Consider the following 16,601-nt stretch of genomic DNA (forward strand, 5'->3'; position numbering starts at 1 on the left):
CACTGTCAGCTTAACCATGCTTTCACTTTACTTGTGAGATTTGGAAGACGTTTTTCCAAACTGGAAAAATTCATGTTTATTATGACCAGTGAAAACTGAATGCTCAAAAGGTTCTTGGTCTCAGCACCATAACCAGCATGGCTTACAACTGAGCCTTTGCCTTTAGGCTTTTCATGTTACTGCTGGCTCTGAAGAGGCTGGAGTTAATTTTAAAAAACTGGGTGAGCTTCCATAACTACATAACTGCCTGAAGCATCTGGCACAGCTGCCCACGTAACATTATTACACAGGTAATGTTTGAGTTAGTGTGACTTGAAAAATAGAATTGATTTAGGTGGGTGGAAGTAGAACTGCATGTGGGAGACAAAGCCCTGTTAAGAAAAACGAGGAGACAGAAATATCAGTTTGTGGTTTATTTTGTGTTGTAGTTGGTACTGCAGTTGGACAGTCACTGTCTTGTTGCACATAGAAACCTTAACATTTTTTAAACATGCTCTGGAGACAGAACTTACAACTAGACTGATAAAGTACACAAAAATAAGGTTCTCTAAGAAAAAAAAAAAAAAAAGACCCACAAAAATTCCAAGCAGTGTTAGGAAAATACACTTGGACCTATCAACAGTGAAATATTTAAGCTATTCAGCTGGTAGAGAAGGTTGGTCAATTGGCTTGACAATCCTTTAACTTCAAGAAAAGTCTTCGGTTTCACACTGTGTAGCAATTATTTACTCCTTATTCCTTTGAACCAACATGAAACAAGATGAGGAAAAGGCAAAGGGTATTTTAGGCAGTGCTGCTTTGAATGCTGGATTTCTGTCATACTACTTCACTGAACAAGACTGACTAGGTTATCTAGCTCTGGCTAAGAACATGGGTGTCTGTGAACAGGGAAAACCCTAGATTCTATTAGTTTCCTAATGCTATCTTCAGGAAACTCCATTGTTCAGATTTGAGCTTTTTGTGTGTTCTAGTTGAGATAATACATTGAAAGATTTGACTTACTTGGAAAGTGCAACATAAGACAAACCACTAAACCCGTTAAACTGCTAAGAACCAAAAACTGCTTGGGGACGTTTAAAACTGTAGTTCCTTCTGGATTGCCCACAGTGTGTCTGCACTCTTCCTTAATTTGTCCTCTTCCTCAGGTTTTAGGATCATCTTTACTACATCAGTGATGCCGTTACTGCCCAGTACACAAGGAACACTTAGGAAGACATCTTCTTTTATTCCATGCAAGCCCTGAAAAGTACGTAAGGATTGTTAGGCTGGAATTTATGTGAGTCTGTATATTTCATAGAATACCCTACCAGGAAACCAAATTTAGTTGAAATTAGACTAGAAAGTGATCACTGTTTTTCAGAATTCAGAGATACTTAATTCTCAGTAAGACAGAAAGTAGGAAAAAGGGGCTGCTCACCTTAACAATGGTAGAGATGGGGTGCACTCTTCTCAAATTCTTCATAATGCTTTCAGCTAGGTCTCCCACAGAAAGGCCAATAGCCCAGGACGTGTATCCCTTCAGTTTGATCACCTCATAGGCACTGCAGAGACACAGACACTCATTAAAGAGCAAGTAACATCAACTGAGCTGCTTCAACTTTGTAAGAAGACTTTTGGAGGTCTCCAGATGAATTTGGAGGCATCAGAAGCTTGACTGATTTTCTGGCAGGACCAAAATGAACTCAGCAGTGAATAATTCCATTTGCATTTTACACTAGTCCCCACTATTATACTGCAAGTCTAGAAGTGTTAGCTCTTCCCTAATTTAAAGTTTACTAATCATGAAAACTTAACTGCCAACCCCACATTACTCCTTAAAATACTATTTCATGTTCATTATGTTTGCATCCTGACACTTGGGGCTACTGAGGTATTCTACATCTGGCTGCTGTAGAACAGAGATTTTTCAGCTCTTCATGGTGTGTTCTTGTGTTGAAATTTATAAAAAAGCCAAGCCAGTATTTACCTGTCCACGACCTGTTTATGGACCTCCTTCCAGTGTTCCTTGTCTGCATCAGTTCCCAAGTCTGGATGAAGGGTCTTCAGAGAGACACCGGCAACATTCACTCCACTCCAGACAGGCACTGAGAGTTGCACATAGATTAATTATCTCACAATAACTCAGTCCTTCTCAAATTAACAGTTAACATAAGATCTAGCTGGATTAATCTGCAACACATTACTTAAAATTTAGCTATGACCTTAAATGTAGTATGACCTATCTAAATTGCAGGCTGAGAAACTAGGAGCACATCAGCATTTACAGACAATGTCACAAAGTTTGAATACACCTTTGTTAATGTGAAATACCTGGGCAACATGAACTAAAATGACAGTCACTGTATTTTGCAGTTTTCTCAAAGTAAGAATTTATTCCAAGTGCATTCTGGTGGGTGTCAGGAAGCAAGACAGTACAGCTCTGGTGCTGCTTGGAAAAGTACAGGTTAAATAAGGAAAAAGTGTTTTCTCCTGTCCTCCAGACTTGCCTGAGCAATTTTTCTATACAGTGATTAAGAGATGACAGGAATTGCAGCTGAGTGACTGCCAGTGGGTCTGGTGCAGATCTGAGAGGCCTTTGAAGAGAACTTCATCCTCTTGCTGCTTCAGTCTGGGTATTTTTGGGAGTCATGTGAACAATTTAGCCTGGAAATGTTTAGCCAGCTCAGGTTACAGTAATGACCTTTTCCAGGCACAGTCATTCAGGTCAAATATAGATCATCTAGGGTTACTCTGTGCGGCAAAAGACTTAAACTGTAATTTGTGTTTTCAAGGTGCTGCAGTGCAAAGGTTTTGGAGCAATGTTTTGCTATAGCTTTTCAAGTTGTTCCTGGCAGACAAAGCACCAGGGAGTTCTGTGTAACAGCCAGCCTTATTTCCCCCTTACCACTGGAATCTCCATGCTCTCCGACAATCCATCCATGGCAGCTCAGAGGGTGGATGCCCAGCCTTTCTCCCATGAGGTGGCGGAAACGGGCAGAGTCCAGATTGCAGCCACTACCAATAACACGGTTTTTGGGGAAGCCACTGATCTTCCAGGCCACATAGGTCAAAATATCCACTGTGAGGAGAACGGGCATAACAAGTGCCACTCGTGAGCAGACTGACAATGAGGATGTACCTTCTATTCATCTGTCAGTGTTCTACCAGCATGCTAGTTCCATGGAACAGAGCACAGAGCAGTGCCCATGTCCAGGCACTGCAGTGGGCTAACAGAATGACTTCTTTATATAACATAATTACTACTCTGAACAGTCTCTCAGCTCTGCCTTCATGCTATGCATACAATTATCAGTGACCCTTAGTGCGTTCAAGATCACTCGGTCTGGAAACCCAAGTTTATTTCTCAGAAGACCAAACTGCTGAGCCTGGAGAGGGAAGATGACTTTTTTTTTTTTTTGCTATATAGGTATCATAGAATGGTTTGGGTTGAAAGGGAGCTTAAAGATCATTTCATTCCAACCCATCCGCTATGGACAGGGACACCTTCCATTAGACCAGGTTGCTCAAAGCTCCATCCAACCTGGCTGTGACCACTTCCAGGAATAGGGCATCCAGAATTCCCTGGGCCACCTGCTCCAGCGCCTCACCACCTTCATAATAAAGCATTTTTTCCTTACAGCTAACCTAGACCTACCTCTTTCAGTTAAAGCAATGTCCTATCACTACATGCCCTTCTAAAAAGTCCACCTCTCTTTTAGGGCCCTTTAGGTACTGGAAGGTTCTCCAAGGTCTCCCAGGAGCCTTCTCTTCCCCAGCACAAATATTTTCTAAAAGCCTTTGCACTAATGCCACCTGACTGAAGAAACACTATTCTCTAAGACAAATCCTCTTACGGAACACAAAACAAACCTGGGTTTGAGACAATAAGCAGCTTGCAGTCAGGACTGTATTTAACGACATTGGGAATGATGAATTTGAAGATATTGACGTTGCGCTGGACCAAGTTAAGGCGGCTCTCTCCTTCCTGCTGCCGGGCACCAGCAGTGACAATAACCAGCTTGGAGTGTGCAGTCACGCTGTAATCTGCAGACAAAAGGCTGTGTCAAATGACCTCTTTCTACACACAGTTCAGAACAGGAGTTCTCACTTCCTTTTGGTACTGAGATCTCAAATTTGAAGGTGCAGCAATTACCTGGTAATTGTTACCCTGACTTTGCCTCTTATAGAAAATGGAATTTAATTTTAAGACAGTGCTCATTGCCACATGTAACAATATTGAGGCATTGTAACAACACTGAGATATTGTAACATGCAGCTGCAGGCAATGATACTCCATGCTTCTCTGCCACGTATAGGACTAGGGATAGCTGTTGGGACAGCATTCAAGGTAAGTGCCATGTAGAAGAGGAACAAGGCTCTGCCCCCATAACTGACTACTTGTAGGAACTGTAATTAAGCTATAAGCTGGTTAAGCCTTTGCCCTACTCAAGGCTGCCACTAAAAGTTATCAGAAATATGCAGTAATGAGTTCAGGGGTTAACTGGTCATGAAATAAAGTTCTCTAAGGTGCACAAGTACTTAACAAATTCATCTTCCTGCAATGAGCAGTGAACCGTGGAAGAAAATTCCTAGCTGGACTGGCCATAAGAAGGTATATTTAAAAATGTCAGCTGAGTACTATTATATCCATGAGCTCTCTCCCCCACTATTAGGGTGACAAGCTAAGTGCTAGACTTGGCTGTCCAGTGTGAGACCTGAAAAAGTGCTATCTCCAGTTAAAATAATGAGCAAATGAGAGCCAACTACTTGCCTTTGCCAGAGACAATCTTTGGAGTTTTAAGGAAGAGGCTGCCATGCTGGAGATCGAGCATCTCTCCTCTGAGCTTGTCCTCCACAACGTCAACAAGGGCAAGTTCATCGGCCAAGTCCTACAAGAGACCAAGAGTTTGGTAAGTTTGCTGCCTCTTTCAGCAAAGCCCCCAGTTTTTAAAATGTGAAGTTACAATTATTTTAAAAGCTACTTAAACAATTTCACTCATCTCTAACACTTCACTTCTTCCCAGTGTCCTTCAATTAGTCCCCTGGCATATCCACTCCCTTGAGTTCACTTTATACTTTTCATAACCACATTCTGCATGAAATAGCTGTACAATTAAGGACAATAATGAAGAATAATTTAATAGCAGTTCATACACAATCTATTTGACAGTCAAGAAAAGCAAGCCTGATGTTAACCAGAGCATTTTCAGTATGATAACTGAAGGCAGAAGACAAGTCATTCAGAGTGTCAAGGACCAATTTTTCCAGACCACAGTGCAAAGAATTACTCCATTACTCTGCTCAAGACAAAATAAATCCTCAGTTCTCAATCTTTTTGTATATTTAGAGTGTTAGAGAATTTCTACTTAGAAGGGAGTCTGCAAGTCCCACAAAGGTAAATGAAGCCCTTAAAATGATACATAAAGGACATTCTGTCTGATCCTGAGGCAAACTTCATTTGCAAGAATTGCAGCTATTTGTTCTCTGTCAATAGCTTGAAGACTTGCTTCATTTCAGGCCCAAAAAAGGATAGTATAACCAGAAGTTCATATAATAAGGGCAGCTAGTTTTTTGCCCCTCTTTTAGGACTCAGGTTCTTCTGCTGCTTCCTCCCAAGCTTGACACTTACCTTCATGAGGATGCTGATGGCACAGGCCATTCCGACTGCACCCACACCCACCACACTAATCTTATTTTCAGCATGACTCTCCTGTTTGTGGACAGTGTGGATGAGATGATCCTTGAGAGACATGGTGCACTGCTGAAAGGAAAGCAACAGATTATTTCTCCAAGCTTTGGAGCTTTTACTGACACCAGAATATTTGTATCCAGCAAGATAGGATAAGAAAATGGATACAAAACACACGAATAAAACATTTGGCAATACTGTCTGCCACAAAATGATTGCACAACTGAATTATTGATGACAATCCTCTGTTCAAGCTCACCCTAGGCTTTGCCTCAAATACAGCCTGAGAGCCATTGATTATATTATATAGCTGGTGGCGCTCCAGCAGCAGCAGTAGAATGTTCCAAATGACCATCCATATTACATTTAGGTACAGGAAGCCATTTTAGTACTTCTAAGCACAGCACAGCCTGCCAATCTTTGTTCTCTCACCCTGAAAAACTGGTATTCTGTGCCCTGGAGCATTTCCAGAGCTGAAGTCATGCAACACTTAGGCAAGCCCTTTTTAAGCACAGCATGAGCCTCCATGTCAAAGTCATGAGTTTTGAAGTGAAACTGCACAATTTTGAATTAAGATGGCTGGAGTCTGACATTACCATCTCTCCCACTCTCACATTTTAGCTGCCAGCTGCACAGCATCATGGTTAGTTGGGTTCTCACAACCAAGGGTGTGCCAAAATGGCACAATGATGACAGAGAATTGTGCATTCATCACTGTCTCCGTGTAAAAGACCAACACCACACTTTCCCAGGAAATGGAGATGCACTGGGAGCAGCCTGAAGAGCCCAGGGCAGGAGCAGCTGCACAGACAGATTCAAGTAGACACCTCATGACTTATCTATTGCTGAACAGGCAACAACTCGTTCAGAGCATGAGAAATCAAGCAGAGCAGCAGGTAAGGACTGTAAATTTTGGGGCTGAGGGGAGGGACAGGAAGTTAGCAGTGCCCATATTTAGGAAAAATCAACCAAGCTGCATCAGTCTTCGTGCGTAGAAACCTCCTGTAGCGCAGCCATGAAGTGCTCTCTCCACGTGCCAAGTCCTCCCTTTGCACTATAAGCACGTTAATGTGCAAGGGTGATCAGAGCCACACACTCAAGCACATCTGTTACACTTAAAAACTCTTTTTTTTTTCCTTTTAAGAGTACCATACCCCTCAAAGAAACAAGTTAAGGGAAATGATAGGTGGCCCACTAATGCTATATTTGAAAAAAGCAGCCCCAAGCCCATCCTTTAAGTCCCTTTGCAGGATCACTCCCTGGGGCCACACGCACCGATTAAGGGAAGCAAATTAATCCACGGAGGCTCAAGGAGATGGAGGGAGGGGACAACGGTGAGGTTGTGACTGGAAATCACGTCGGCTGGATTCAAGCCCAGGGCTGTGCCCGATACCACCACGGCCGGGGGGACTCGGCGGAGCACGCGGCGTCCGGTGGGCTTTGTGCATCTGGCGCCGCCTGCTCCACCGCGTCCCCCCGGAGGCTTGCCGGGACCACCCCGCCTGCAATCCCCCTTCCTGCAATCTCCCTCCTCCTGCACCCCCAGCTCCCGCAGCCACCCCAGCCCGCCGCAGCGATCGCACCTACCGAGCGTCTTCACCCAAGCACGGCTGCGGTGGCAGAGCGGGGGAGCAGGCGGCCGCCGCCTTAAATAAGGGCTGGGTGGCTGACGTGCGGCGGGCGGGCTGCGGCGCTGGGGACGTGCCCGCCGACACGTCGAGGTGGAGAGAGAGAGAGAGAGAGAGAGAGAGAGAGAGAGAGAGAGAGAGAGAGAGAGAAGAGAGAGAGAGAAAGAAAAAGAAAAAGAAAAAGAGAGAGACAGACAGACAGACAGAGACAGGGAGACAGAGCGACAGAGACAGAGAGACAGACAAAGAGACAGAGGGAGGGAGGGAGGGAGGGGGAAGGAGCTGGAGTATAGAAGATGGAGCAGAGAAGCGGAGGGTGGAGGGAGGCGAGCGGCCGGCGCCGTAGCGGAGCTGAGGTGGGGCTGAGGAGCTCAGCTATGCACGCCCTCGGGGCTCGTCTCAGGGCTGTCGTCGGGGAAATTTCGCTCTCTCTGTTATTAGCCGGGATGAGTGAAAGCAAACTCTCCGGCTCTGGAGAGTCTGTGAGGAATTCAAGCGTTCCTGCCCTTATTTCCCGCCCAGGCAGTGCCAGCCGTCCTTCTGCTCCTCTTTTGGGGTTTATGGCCGTAGTTCCGGATGGGGCCTCTTGTCGAATGCCTGGAAACCAACTTCTAATTTCCATCTAAATCGATAGATGTTTGTGATTTTTTTGTTGTTGTTGTTTACTTCCCCTATCCGTGTATTTACACATCCAATTCCCACTCATTTGTTGTGTTACGTTATATAAGCCAAACCTTTTCAGCCCTGCATGCTCATCCAAGTGGTTCCCTGGCCATTGGGATGTATGTTCTGAGGGACTTTCTCATTTTAAATGCTTTTAAAAGGCTTTTTCTCCTGAGAGGGGCTGCTGCATGGACTGTCAGACAGCGACGCCTCAAACACAACGCTAATGTTTTCCTGAAGTTAGTGGAAATTCCATGCCTGGACTCACACTGGTCTGTTTCTGTCACACCATGCTGTCAGTTTCCTGTCTCCCTGCGGTTAGTTAGGAAAGGCAAATCCTTCTCCCATTCACTTATTTGTTGCTCGGACTCCCAACAAAAAGCAAAACCAATTTTCTAAAAATGTATTTCCTGAATGCCTGAAGTTTCAAATTTATACTACGCTATTTTGTGGGTCATCCTACAAAACTAGCTTTCAGTAAATCCACTCTACCTTTTATCCCTTTATTATTCATTGAATAGGATGTTTTTAGTTAGATTCTCCTTTGCAAGTTTTTCAGAAGAACTGCAAAGACATCAAAATCACAGGCCCAAACTGTTTCCACAATTTCTTACTTCTTTGAACTTGCTGTTCTCTGGTCCTGTGGTAATGCCTTCAAGTAGGCAAATTTACTTAAAATCTTTTGGATTTGTGCACATCAGGGTTCTGGAATTGAGAATGCCTGGCTCCTCCAGCTGGAAAACAGCAGACTCGGGGAGGTTTGCTTGCCATTTGTGAGTTGTGTTAATTTATCATCTTTTACCCATTTCTGCTTTCCTCCTCTTCTCTTAGGTATCCTGTCTTTACCCCATGGATTATCATGTTCATCCTTACTGAAAATCAGGTAAGTATTAATTTAATCTTGTGTGAGTAGCTGCATTACCTTTATTTTCTCATTCTTGTTTTTACAGTAATCATTTTTTTCTTCCCCCCCCCCCCCCCCTTTTTTTTTTTTTTTTTTTAAATTCATTTTCATTGTGGTACCTTTACAATCTTTGACTTTGTTTTCTTTTGGGATTCTGACTCTAACTGATTTTTTGCCATATCTGTCCTCTGCTCCTAGAATGTACTTGAGTTCCTTTTGAGGTGCTTATCTTGATGTGGCATGCCTGGTCACATACCATCCCAGTGACAATTCCCTTCTGCTGGGGTGATCTGACAGCAGCGGTAACCCAAAGCCTCATCATTTATTTGACAGCCTGTTGGCAAAGTAAAAGAAACAAAAAATACCAGTGAGAAAACAGCTAAAAAGACTTGAAACATAGAATTGTGTAGATTTGCAAGAAACAAGACAGAAAAATACAAAATTCTGCTTATTATAAGACCAGCACTTCCAGCAAAGGAGGTTAAATATACCAGGCTATTGGTTGCACTAGGTGTGCTCTGTTCCTTGCTGGTGCTGGAGGAAGGAGCCATGCTTGTGGGATGTGCCATGTCAGAGAGGACTGGTCACTAAGGAAGGGAAGTATGGGTAGATGCTGAGCTTGCATGAATGCAGGAGGAAAAGGAAATTTAATTCTGTCATTCTGCATTATTCTGGGTTCACTGAGCATCTTGTTCTGTCAGAAGCCTCAAGGATGGATTAGGAGATTTAGTTCTGCATCCCAGGAATCTGTATTTACAGTGGCTCTGTATGAATGGGACCAAACATCTCATCCAGGTTTGAGTTACAGACATCTGGCAGGACAGAAAATGAACATTTGACAGGAATTAAGACCAATAAGAAATACCTTTGCCTATAAAAAACTTTTATTTCTAAAGAGTTTAAATGTAAGATAGGAAGCTTCTGTGACAATACTGGCTGAATAGAATAAGCATTTTAAAATGGGTAACTAATGTAAAGCAAGTGGTATTTTACTACTCACAGTGAGACCAAAGCTACTAAGAGAAGACTATTGGTATTGTAAGATTCTTCTTAGCCTGTGGCTCAGACAAAATTAACTTGGACATGATTTTCAGGGTATAAGTTCCAGTAACATCTTCACTTGCCTTGTGTTTGTGTTGCTTGTTACCAAGAATAGAATCAAGAATGAATTGCCGTTATCTATAAGGCATAAGGTTGTCGCTGTTGGGACACAAAAGAAAGACAAGAGACTCCAAGTATTTTTCAGAAGGCAAAGAGTATAGAAGGTTTTATTATCTAATTCTTACCACCTTTTATAAGGTGTTCTGATACAGACTTAACATGACTGGTGACTAGGAATGACACCTCTCTAATCCCATTGGTGAAACTAGCGAAACAGCAAAACACCACCTGGAGAAAGACTGTTTTGGGAAAGAACAGTTGTTTTGCCAAGATTGTTTTGAGAAGCTTTCTTGAGAACTTTTTCCTTGGGAAACAGTAAGCACTGCTAGCAGGCTAAAATCCCTTCAGACTTAGAAATGTCAGGTCACAATCAAGCTGTCCTTGTCTCTCTGGTGCCTATTCAGGTACCAGCGGTTCTACTTTTAGTAGAGCAAGCCAAAGAAAACCAGCTGGGATGTTTCAAGACCATCCTGGTCCCAGTGTGTCCTCAGTGATGATTATAAGCAGATTAGAACCCTTTTTTATTAAAAAAAGAGTCAGCTTTTAATATGTCAGTGCTAATTCACCTGTTAACTTATCTCAGTTATAGAACTGAGAAGGCAGCTGTGATGGCCAAATTTCTCCTTTTATGTGGCCTTTGTGATCTTATCAGCAGTAGATGTTCAGGAGGAAAGCAGTCATCTGGGATGATTGACATTGATTTTCTGCCTCGGAGAGCTTCAATGAGAAATGGCTCAGAACAGCACAAACAGAACAGGGTGAGCAAATTACAGGCATTTTTCTTGCACTTGGAAGATGGAGGCCAGATCAGTTTTGATTTCCTGTAAGTGATTGATTGTAGGGATGGGTTGCCTTTTCTCACATGTGTAAATAAGTTTTATTCTTCCTGTTCTTTCTCTGCTGCTGCCTTTCATCGTGGTAGCAGGAAGTGGTGTTGATAGAGTGATGGGAATGCCAGAAATGTGACAGTGTCTCTCCAGGGTGGCTTGACCCTTCCTCAGCCTGCTTGCCCTCCTCTCATCTTAGTTTTTACAGATTAAACACTAATAATAAAGCAATAGAAGTTGCTGACTGTAGAAACATTTATATTTGTATTCTAGGAGTTAGAAGCAGAGCCCTTCCACTGGCCTCAGGAGGCAGTTGATCAGGATCTGAGTGATAACAGATGGAAACAAATGCCACATTCTTATTAAACAACATGCTTGCCTTTAATCTACCAGATACTATTAGACCATTGTCACAAAAAGTCCAGAGACAGTTATACAAGGTGAGTTCAATGTGTACATTTGCTATTTTCAGTAAAATACAAAATTATACTAAATTTCTCTCCATTTTGCTAGTATACAAGAGGTTTTACATGGTGACATTTCATTTCTACTCTCTCCATTTGCTCAGGTCCTGGCTTATGACAGACTGAGTCAAATCTGATGGTGCTGCAGGGGTGAATGACACCAAACCAGGGCCTGCAAGTTTGCTGTGTGACCTACAGCTTAGCTGGGAGGTTATCAGTAACCCAAAGCTACTGGGAATGCTGACCAGCCCTGGAAAGGTTGGTGTTATTTCTCCACTCTACCTGAGACTTGAGGTTTAATTTGTATTTAAAAATCCTAGGGGCTATTCCATGCATGAGCAGTCCTGCCTTTGCTCTGACATTATCAAGGGCTTTGTTTTCACATGGTGTCAGTGTGTGAGGGAAGGACCTGGTGCTACACATAGCTACATCCTGTTCAGTCCTGTCTCTCTCTTTGATTTATTCTGAGACCTGAACAATTTCCTCTAGCTTTAATGGCTTCATTTCTCCTTTGTAAAATGTGAAGGTGATTTTATCTACCAACCTGATGGTGGTACTGCAGAGATTTGTTAATTATGAAACATTTCAGCTCCATAAAGTAGCATGAAATTGATAGATGGTATTTTCCTGAACCAGAGAGGTCCAGACTCCAAAGTACAACTTGACACCAAAAGTTCACAGAACCAGAATTCTTGCATTATTCTTTTGGAATACTTACCAGGGTAAGAAACAGGGAATTGCTTCATACTTCATAAAAATCCATATTTTGTTTTCTTCCAGTTTGGTCAGTAGAGCCACATCAAGCCATTTGGACTGATCTAAGGACACTAAAAGCTGAAAGATGAGTTTCATCCTGGCTTGCACTAACAAGTATCTGCACAAAACTGATTAGTCATGATCCATACACTTCTGGGTCCCTCTCCTTGGCTGCTTCCATGCACATCTAAGGATGCTGTTGTTACAGAGATCCAGAGCTTTTGCTGTTTCACGCCCTCCTTTTCTTTGCACTGTCATTGTGGGGAAGGGGAGGGGCTAGCTGATGCAAATCTCATTTCCTGGTGTTTATGGGTCTGGGTGTCTCTACAACCTATTTTTAAAGATGCAGGAGGAGAATAAATATGGAGAGCTGTGTAAATAACAGTCAATTTCTGGAACTCTGGAACACCCAGACTTCCACTTTTTTTTTTTTTTTTGGACAGTTGTCTGGTGTTGATTGCAAACTGCTTTCTAGCTGACATGTTTCAATATCCAGAACTTCCAAGTTACACCAGTTTTTATTTTCCCCTCAAGAAGTTGGTTATGTTTGCAAGTACAGCTGCAGTGGATTATGCATTCAATATAAAGCTAGATAAAACTGTATTTTTTTGCAATAGCTTTCTAAATCAACACTCTAGGTAGCTGGACTAAGTAGAACATGTGATTTTGTTTTGTTTATCTAAGGAAGTGAATTTATTCATGAAAGCATGAGTCACCATGCAGGATTCCAAGCAAACCCATTCTCTTGATGCAACTCTGGAATCTTACTCATTTAGTTAGAAACTGCAGGAAATGGGATGCTCTGGTAAATGGAATGCACTTAACTACATAATACTGCCTTCCCTTTGGACAGAGACATTTTTCTAGCATTTCAGACCTTATATATCTGGTTGATGCTCTGGGTGATAACAGATTATGCATTCTCTCCCAATCAAAAATCTGTGTCCAAACTTTCATTTTCATGAATCAGAATTCCAAGTTATATTGCTGGAAAATCAGTATCCTATAAGGAAGAAGCTGCTGGGCCATACCAACCACTGCAGAAAGCTGAGAGTACTTTTCAGCATTACAGACACACAGACTTGTTGGAGGAATCTACAGATGACTATCTAATAAATGATTGTCCCTTCCTGGAGGAGGAAGACGAAGTTTAACTTGCAGTTCCACAAATGCAGCAATGGAATGGAGACAGGACACCACATGTTTTCATTCTGGCTCCCATGCTTGGGCCACCCCCGAGACTCCTTAAAGAGCTGTACATGGGCTGGCTGAGCCTAAGGATAGCAGTCCTGAGGGGTGATTTTGGCTTGTGTTGCAGCCCTCTACTCTTCTGCTCTTCTTCAAGGGGAAAAATAACTTCACTGTTTCTGCACAAGGTATTCTTTTAAATATTTGGTTTTACGGTGGTGGTGGTTGTTGGCAGCTCTGTAGGTGGATACAGAGCCCTTGGCAAAAGACATGACTGTGACACACAGGTACTGTCCTGAGAGGTTACCAGGCAGAGTTTTAAATGCCATTTATATCCTGTGTACTGCCAGCAGAGCCCTGTTGGCATACGTATGTTCAAAGTGTGGCTTGTCAGGAAGAGTAATTTCTTATCCTTTCCAGGAAAGAGTTGCTTTGTAGTCTTAACTTCCTTGCGCACTTTATAAATTTTAAGTCCTGTGTTTCTTAATTGGAACATGGTATATTGCACCACGTTTCAGTACCAAAGGTCTGAACTATCATTAGCAGTGATGCCAAAGAAAAATTAAGATGGGGGGCAGAGAGAGGTGCAGCCTCAATTGCTATCAGGCAGTAGTTTTTTGACCCAGCTTCATTATGCAGCTGTAGTGAGATCATTAATACACTTCAGGAAGGAACCAAGTTGAACATCTCTGTTGGGAGCACAGCTTTGCAGCACAGGCATTGTAAAGGCATGCAGCAGAAAGATCTCATCAGCTAAAGAGGCAGAATGAACCAGGGAAGTGAAACTGGAAGCAGAGTAAAGCAAAATAATTGCCAAATATGGTTATTGGCTTGGCATGCTGTTTTCCAAGAACATTACACAAACACCAACCCTTATCTCCATCAATTAATTCAGGGTTTTTTATTTATACTCAAGTTTTAGACAGAAAATGAAAGGTAGCTGCTTGCCTATGGACTGCTAATGAATAATTTTGCACTTAGTGCTATGCTAAGTATGGCGTTTCTGACTTGTGTTCCTTCTGTTCCTGTATTTAGGTGAAATTGCACAAATGTTTAGCAAACATCTGCAGGGCACGGCCTTATTGTTTTGCAAACTGTGGTGAGCCTTGTTTAAGGAGGGGAATATTACCAAAGGGAGGAAGCATGGCTTTTAGCTCCTGTGGGGGAAATCCTGATACTTACAGAGCCTCATGGTTCTCCAAGCTGGGCCCTGTAGTAAGAGGAGCAGCATGCCTGTGTCCTGGGTGCTAAATGCAAAGTACAAGCATTTCTCACTGGCCACCTCAACCCTGTGTTGTTTTTCTCATGGCTCTATGCAAAATCAGTTGTATCCCTAAACCTTACACAGTTCTGGCCTTAAGAGGCAGTATCTCAGTTCAAGAACCCTCCAAAAGATGCCATGTGATGAAAATGTGAGATGCTGGGAGATATTATCATGTGTTCTCTGTGCATGTGTGTGTGTGCACAGAGCTGGATTTCTGGAGGCTGGGTCTCCTGAACAGTTCACTCCCCATATATTCTCCACATCTTTTTGCTAATTGTACAGCATTTCTGCTTTATACATCCTATAGACTGTGTCTGTATGATATTTAATGCTGTGATGTCAGAAGGGAAAAGATACCTGCATGTTTTATCTTTTGCTCACTGTGTGAGGGCAAACAGTGTCTGGAGTGACAAGAGGGCTGTGCAATCCCCTGGGTCAGCATTAACTCCCTGCCATGTGAGGAGCCTTTGGGCAGCTGCTGAGGCAGTGGGGCTCACTTCGCTCTCGACCTCTGGACTGAAATGTTTGCAGTCTGGGTAGTGCCAGTTTGGAAAAATGTCAGCATTAGAATTTGAGAGAGACAGGACAGACCAGAGCCTGAGTTTCTGACTGCTGGCATGTGATGTGGTGCATTCATGTACCCTGACAGATGGAGCTAGGACTGTTGCTTTCTTTATGGAATATCATTCTGTACATGTGTTTGGCTGCTAATCCAGTGTTCCTTATTTTTGAATCTCGTAAGATCTTTAGGGGTATGTATTTTGAAAAGAAATCTCTTTCACTCTGAAACTTTTGGAGCTTCTTCTTCTCCAGGTTAAAAAGTTAAGTCAGTTAAAGGCTGTGGGTACTCAATAACTTTTGGAAAACTCTGGATTAAGAATATGTCTTTAGTATTCTGTTTGTATGTTTGGTGTAATGTTGAGCATGCATTCCTTGGGTAATAATCTCAGGCTTGCAGCCCCTTTTAAAATGTGCTCCATTACAAACCTCTGGAGATTTGGAGCCTAGTGTGTTAGGTTATGGAGAGAATTAATTTTTTTTAAAAAAACAATCTCTGCAATGTTTCATATCTATAGACAAAAGTTACTGAGGGGCTGTTAGTTCAGTGCGCGACCCCTGTAAGAGTTCTTAGGCATATAAGAGGAGACAAAAATAGCTCCTTGGAAGGTCAGGGAAGGCATCTTTTCTGTGGGTGGGTAGCTTTACATTTCCATCCTGAAACGTCTATATGCCTTAAGATAAGCAAGAAAGAAGGGATGGAAAGAAAATAGAATATCTGAATAGGCTTGGAGGGCAGTCAGTGCCTGTGTAACGTTTCTATGTTCATGGGGTGCTGCCAGCCTTGGAGGTTGTTTCGTACATGAAATGGAGAAAGCCTGCATTAACTTCTAAACTGTTTCAGAGGCAGAGTGGCCAAATAAAGGTTGGATTCAGTGCCTTCAATGGGTGAACAGCAAGAGGGATCCTTATGTTCTAAAATGGAGCCGTAGCCTCACATCCAAGTGGTTTTAAGGTTCTGACTGACCCTGGAGTCTGGAAGAAATTTAAGCTTGTCAGACTGAATGTTCTCTTGAGTCTGATGTTTGCATGCTGAGGCAGAGTTTATGAGATGCTTTTATAGCAAATTCCAAAGTCAGAGTCACCACAGAACACTTTAATTATTAAATAGGCAAGGGCTAATGTGAGAGGAAAACGTTCTGTGGTTCTCTGCATAATAATCTCCTCCCCCGCCCCTTCCTGTCCAAATCCTCTTGGTTAATCAGGTTATGTTTGCCCTATTTCTCTTGGGGAGCATGCAGAATGCAGTGTTACTACAAATGGAGGAAGGGAAGGAGGAGAAGAGCATGCAGGAAGCAAGAGTGGGTAGAGAATGTTTCAGAAATAAAAGCCTCACTCTGGCAGAGTTCCCAAGATCCCAGCAGGATGCCTTCAGGCTGTGGCATATCTCTGTGACCTGTCACACTTGCTGACATGCATGGTCTCACATCCTAGGCTGGGTGCCAAAGGACAGTGAAGTGAACCTGTCTCCCTGCGTTCAGCCTGGAGGCGCTGGTGGTCTTTTGTGAGCAACAGCTCCT

At 42.9% G+C, this 16,601-nt stretch overlaps 1 protein-coding gene and 1 long non-coding RNA gene across 3 annotated transcripts; one reads left to right on the forward strand and one right to left on the reverse strand.

The window, feature by feature from the left end:
- Nucleotides 1–398: 398 nt before the first annotated feature.
- On the reverse strand, nt 399–7,701 carry LOC120754596 (L-lactate dehydrogenase A chain). Of its 2 annotated transcripts, none has more exons than XM_040068373.1 (8): nt 7,256–7,701; nt 5,609–5,740; nt 4,751–4,868; nt 3,850–4,023; nt 2,885–3,058; nt 1,967–2,084; nt 1,418–1,541; nt 399–1,239 (listed from the first exon to the last, which is right to left on the reverse strand). In XM_040068373.1, exons 2-8 carry the CDS (start codon nt 5,729–5,731, stop codon nt 1,075–1,077), a joined length of 996 nt encoding a protein of 331 aa, XP_039924307.1. In that variant the 5' UTR covers nt 5,732–5,740; nt 7,256–7,701; the 3' UTR covers nt 399–1,074. The 2 variants fall into 2 exon arrangements, with proteins under 2 accessions (XP_039924307.1, XP_039924306.1); XM_040068372.2 differs by having other exon boundaries at nt 5,609–5,737; nt 7,256–7,394.
- A 1,084-nt stretch (nt 7,702–8,785) lies between these two features.
- Nucleotides 8,786–12,524, forward strand: LOC120754689 (uncharacterized). Its single transcript, XR_005701525.2, has 4 exons — nt 8,786–8,842; nt 11,125–11,291; nt 11,420–11,573; nt 12,096–12,524. It is a non-coding gene; the product is annotated as an uncharacterized LOC120754689 (long non-coding RNA).
- The last annotated feature ends 4,077 nt before the right edge of the window (nt 12,525–16,601 follow it).

The sequence above is a fragment of the Hirundo rustica genome, chromosome 6 (genome assembly GCF_015227805.2).
Source record: "Hirundo rustica isolate bHirRus1 chromosome 6, bHirRus1.pri.v3, whole genome shotgun sequence".
Lineage (NCBI taxonomy): Eukaryota > Metazoa > Chordata > Aves > Passeriformes > Hirundinidae > Hirundo > Hirundo rustica.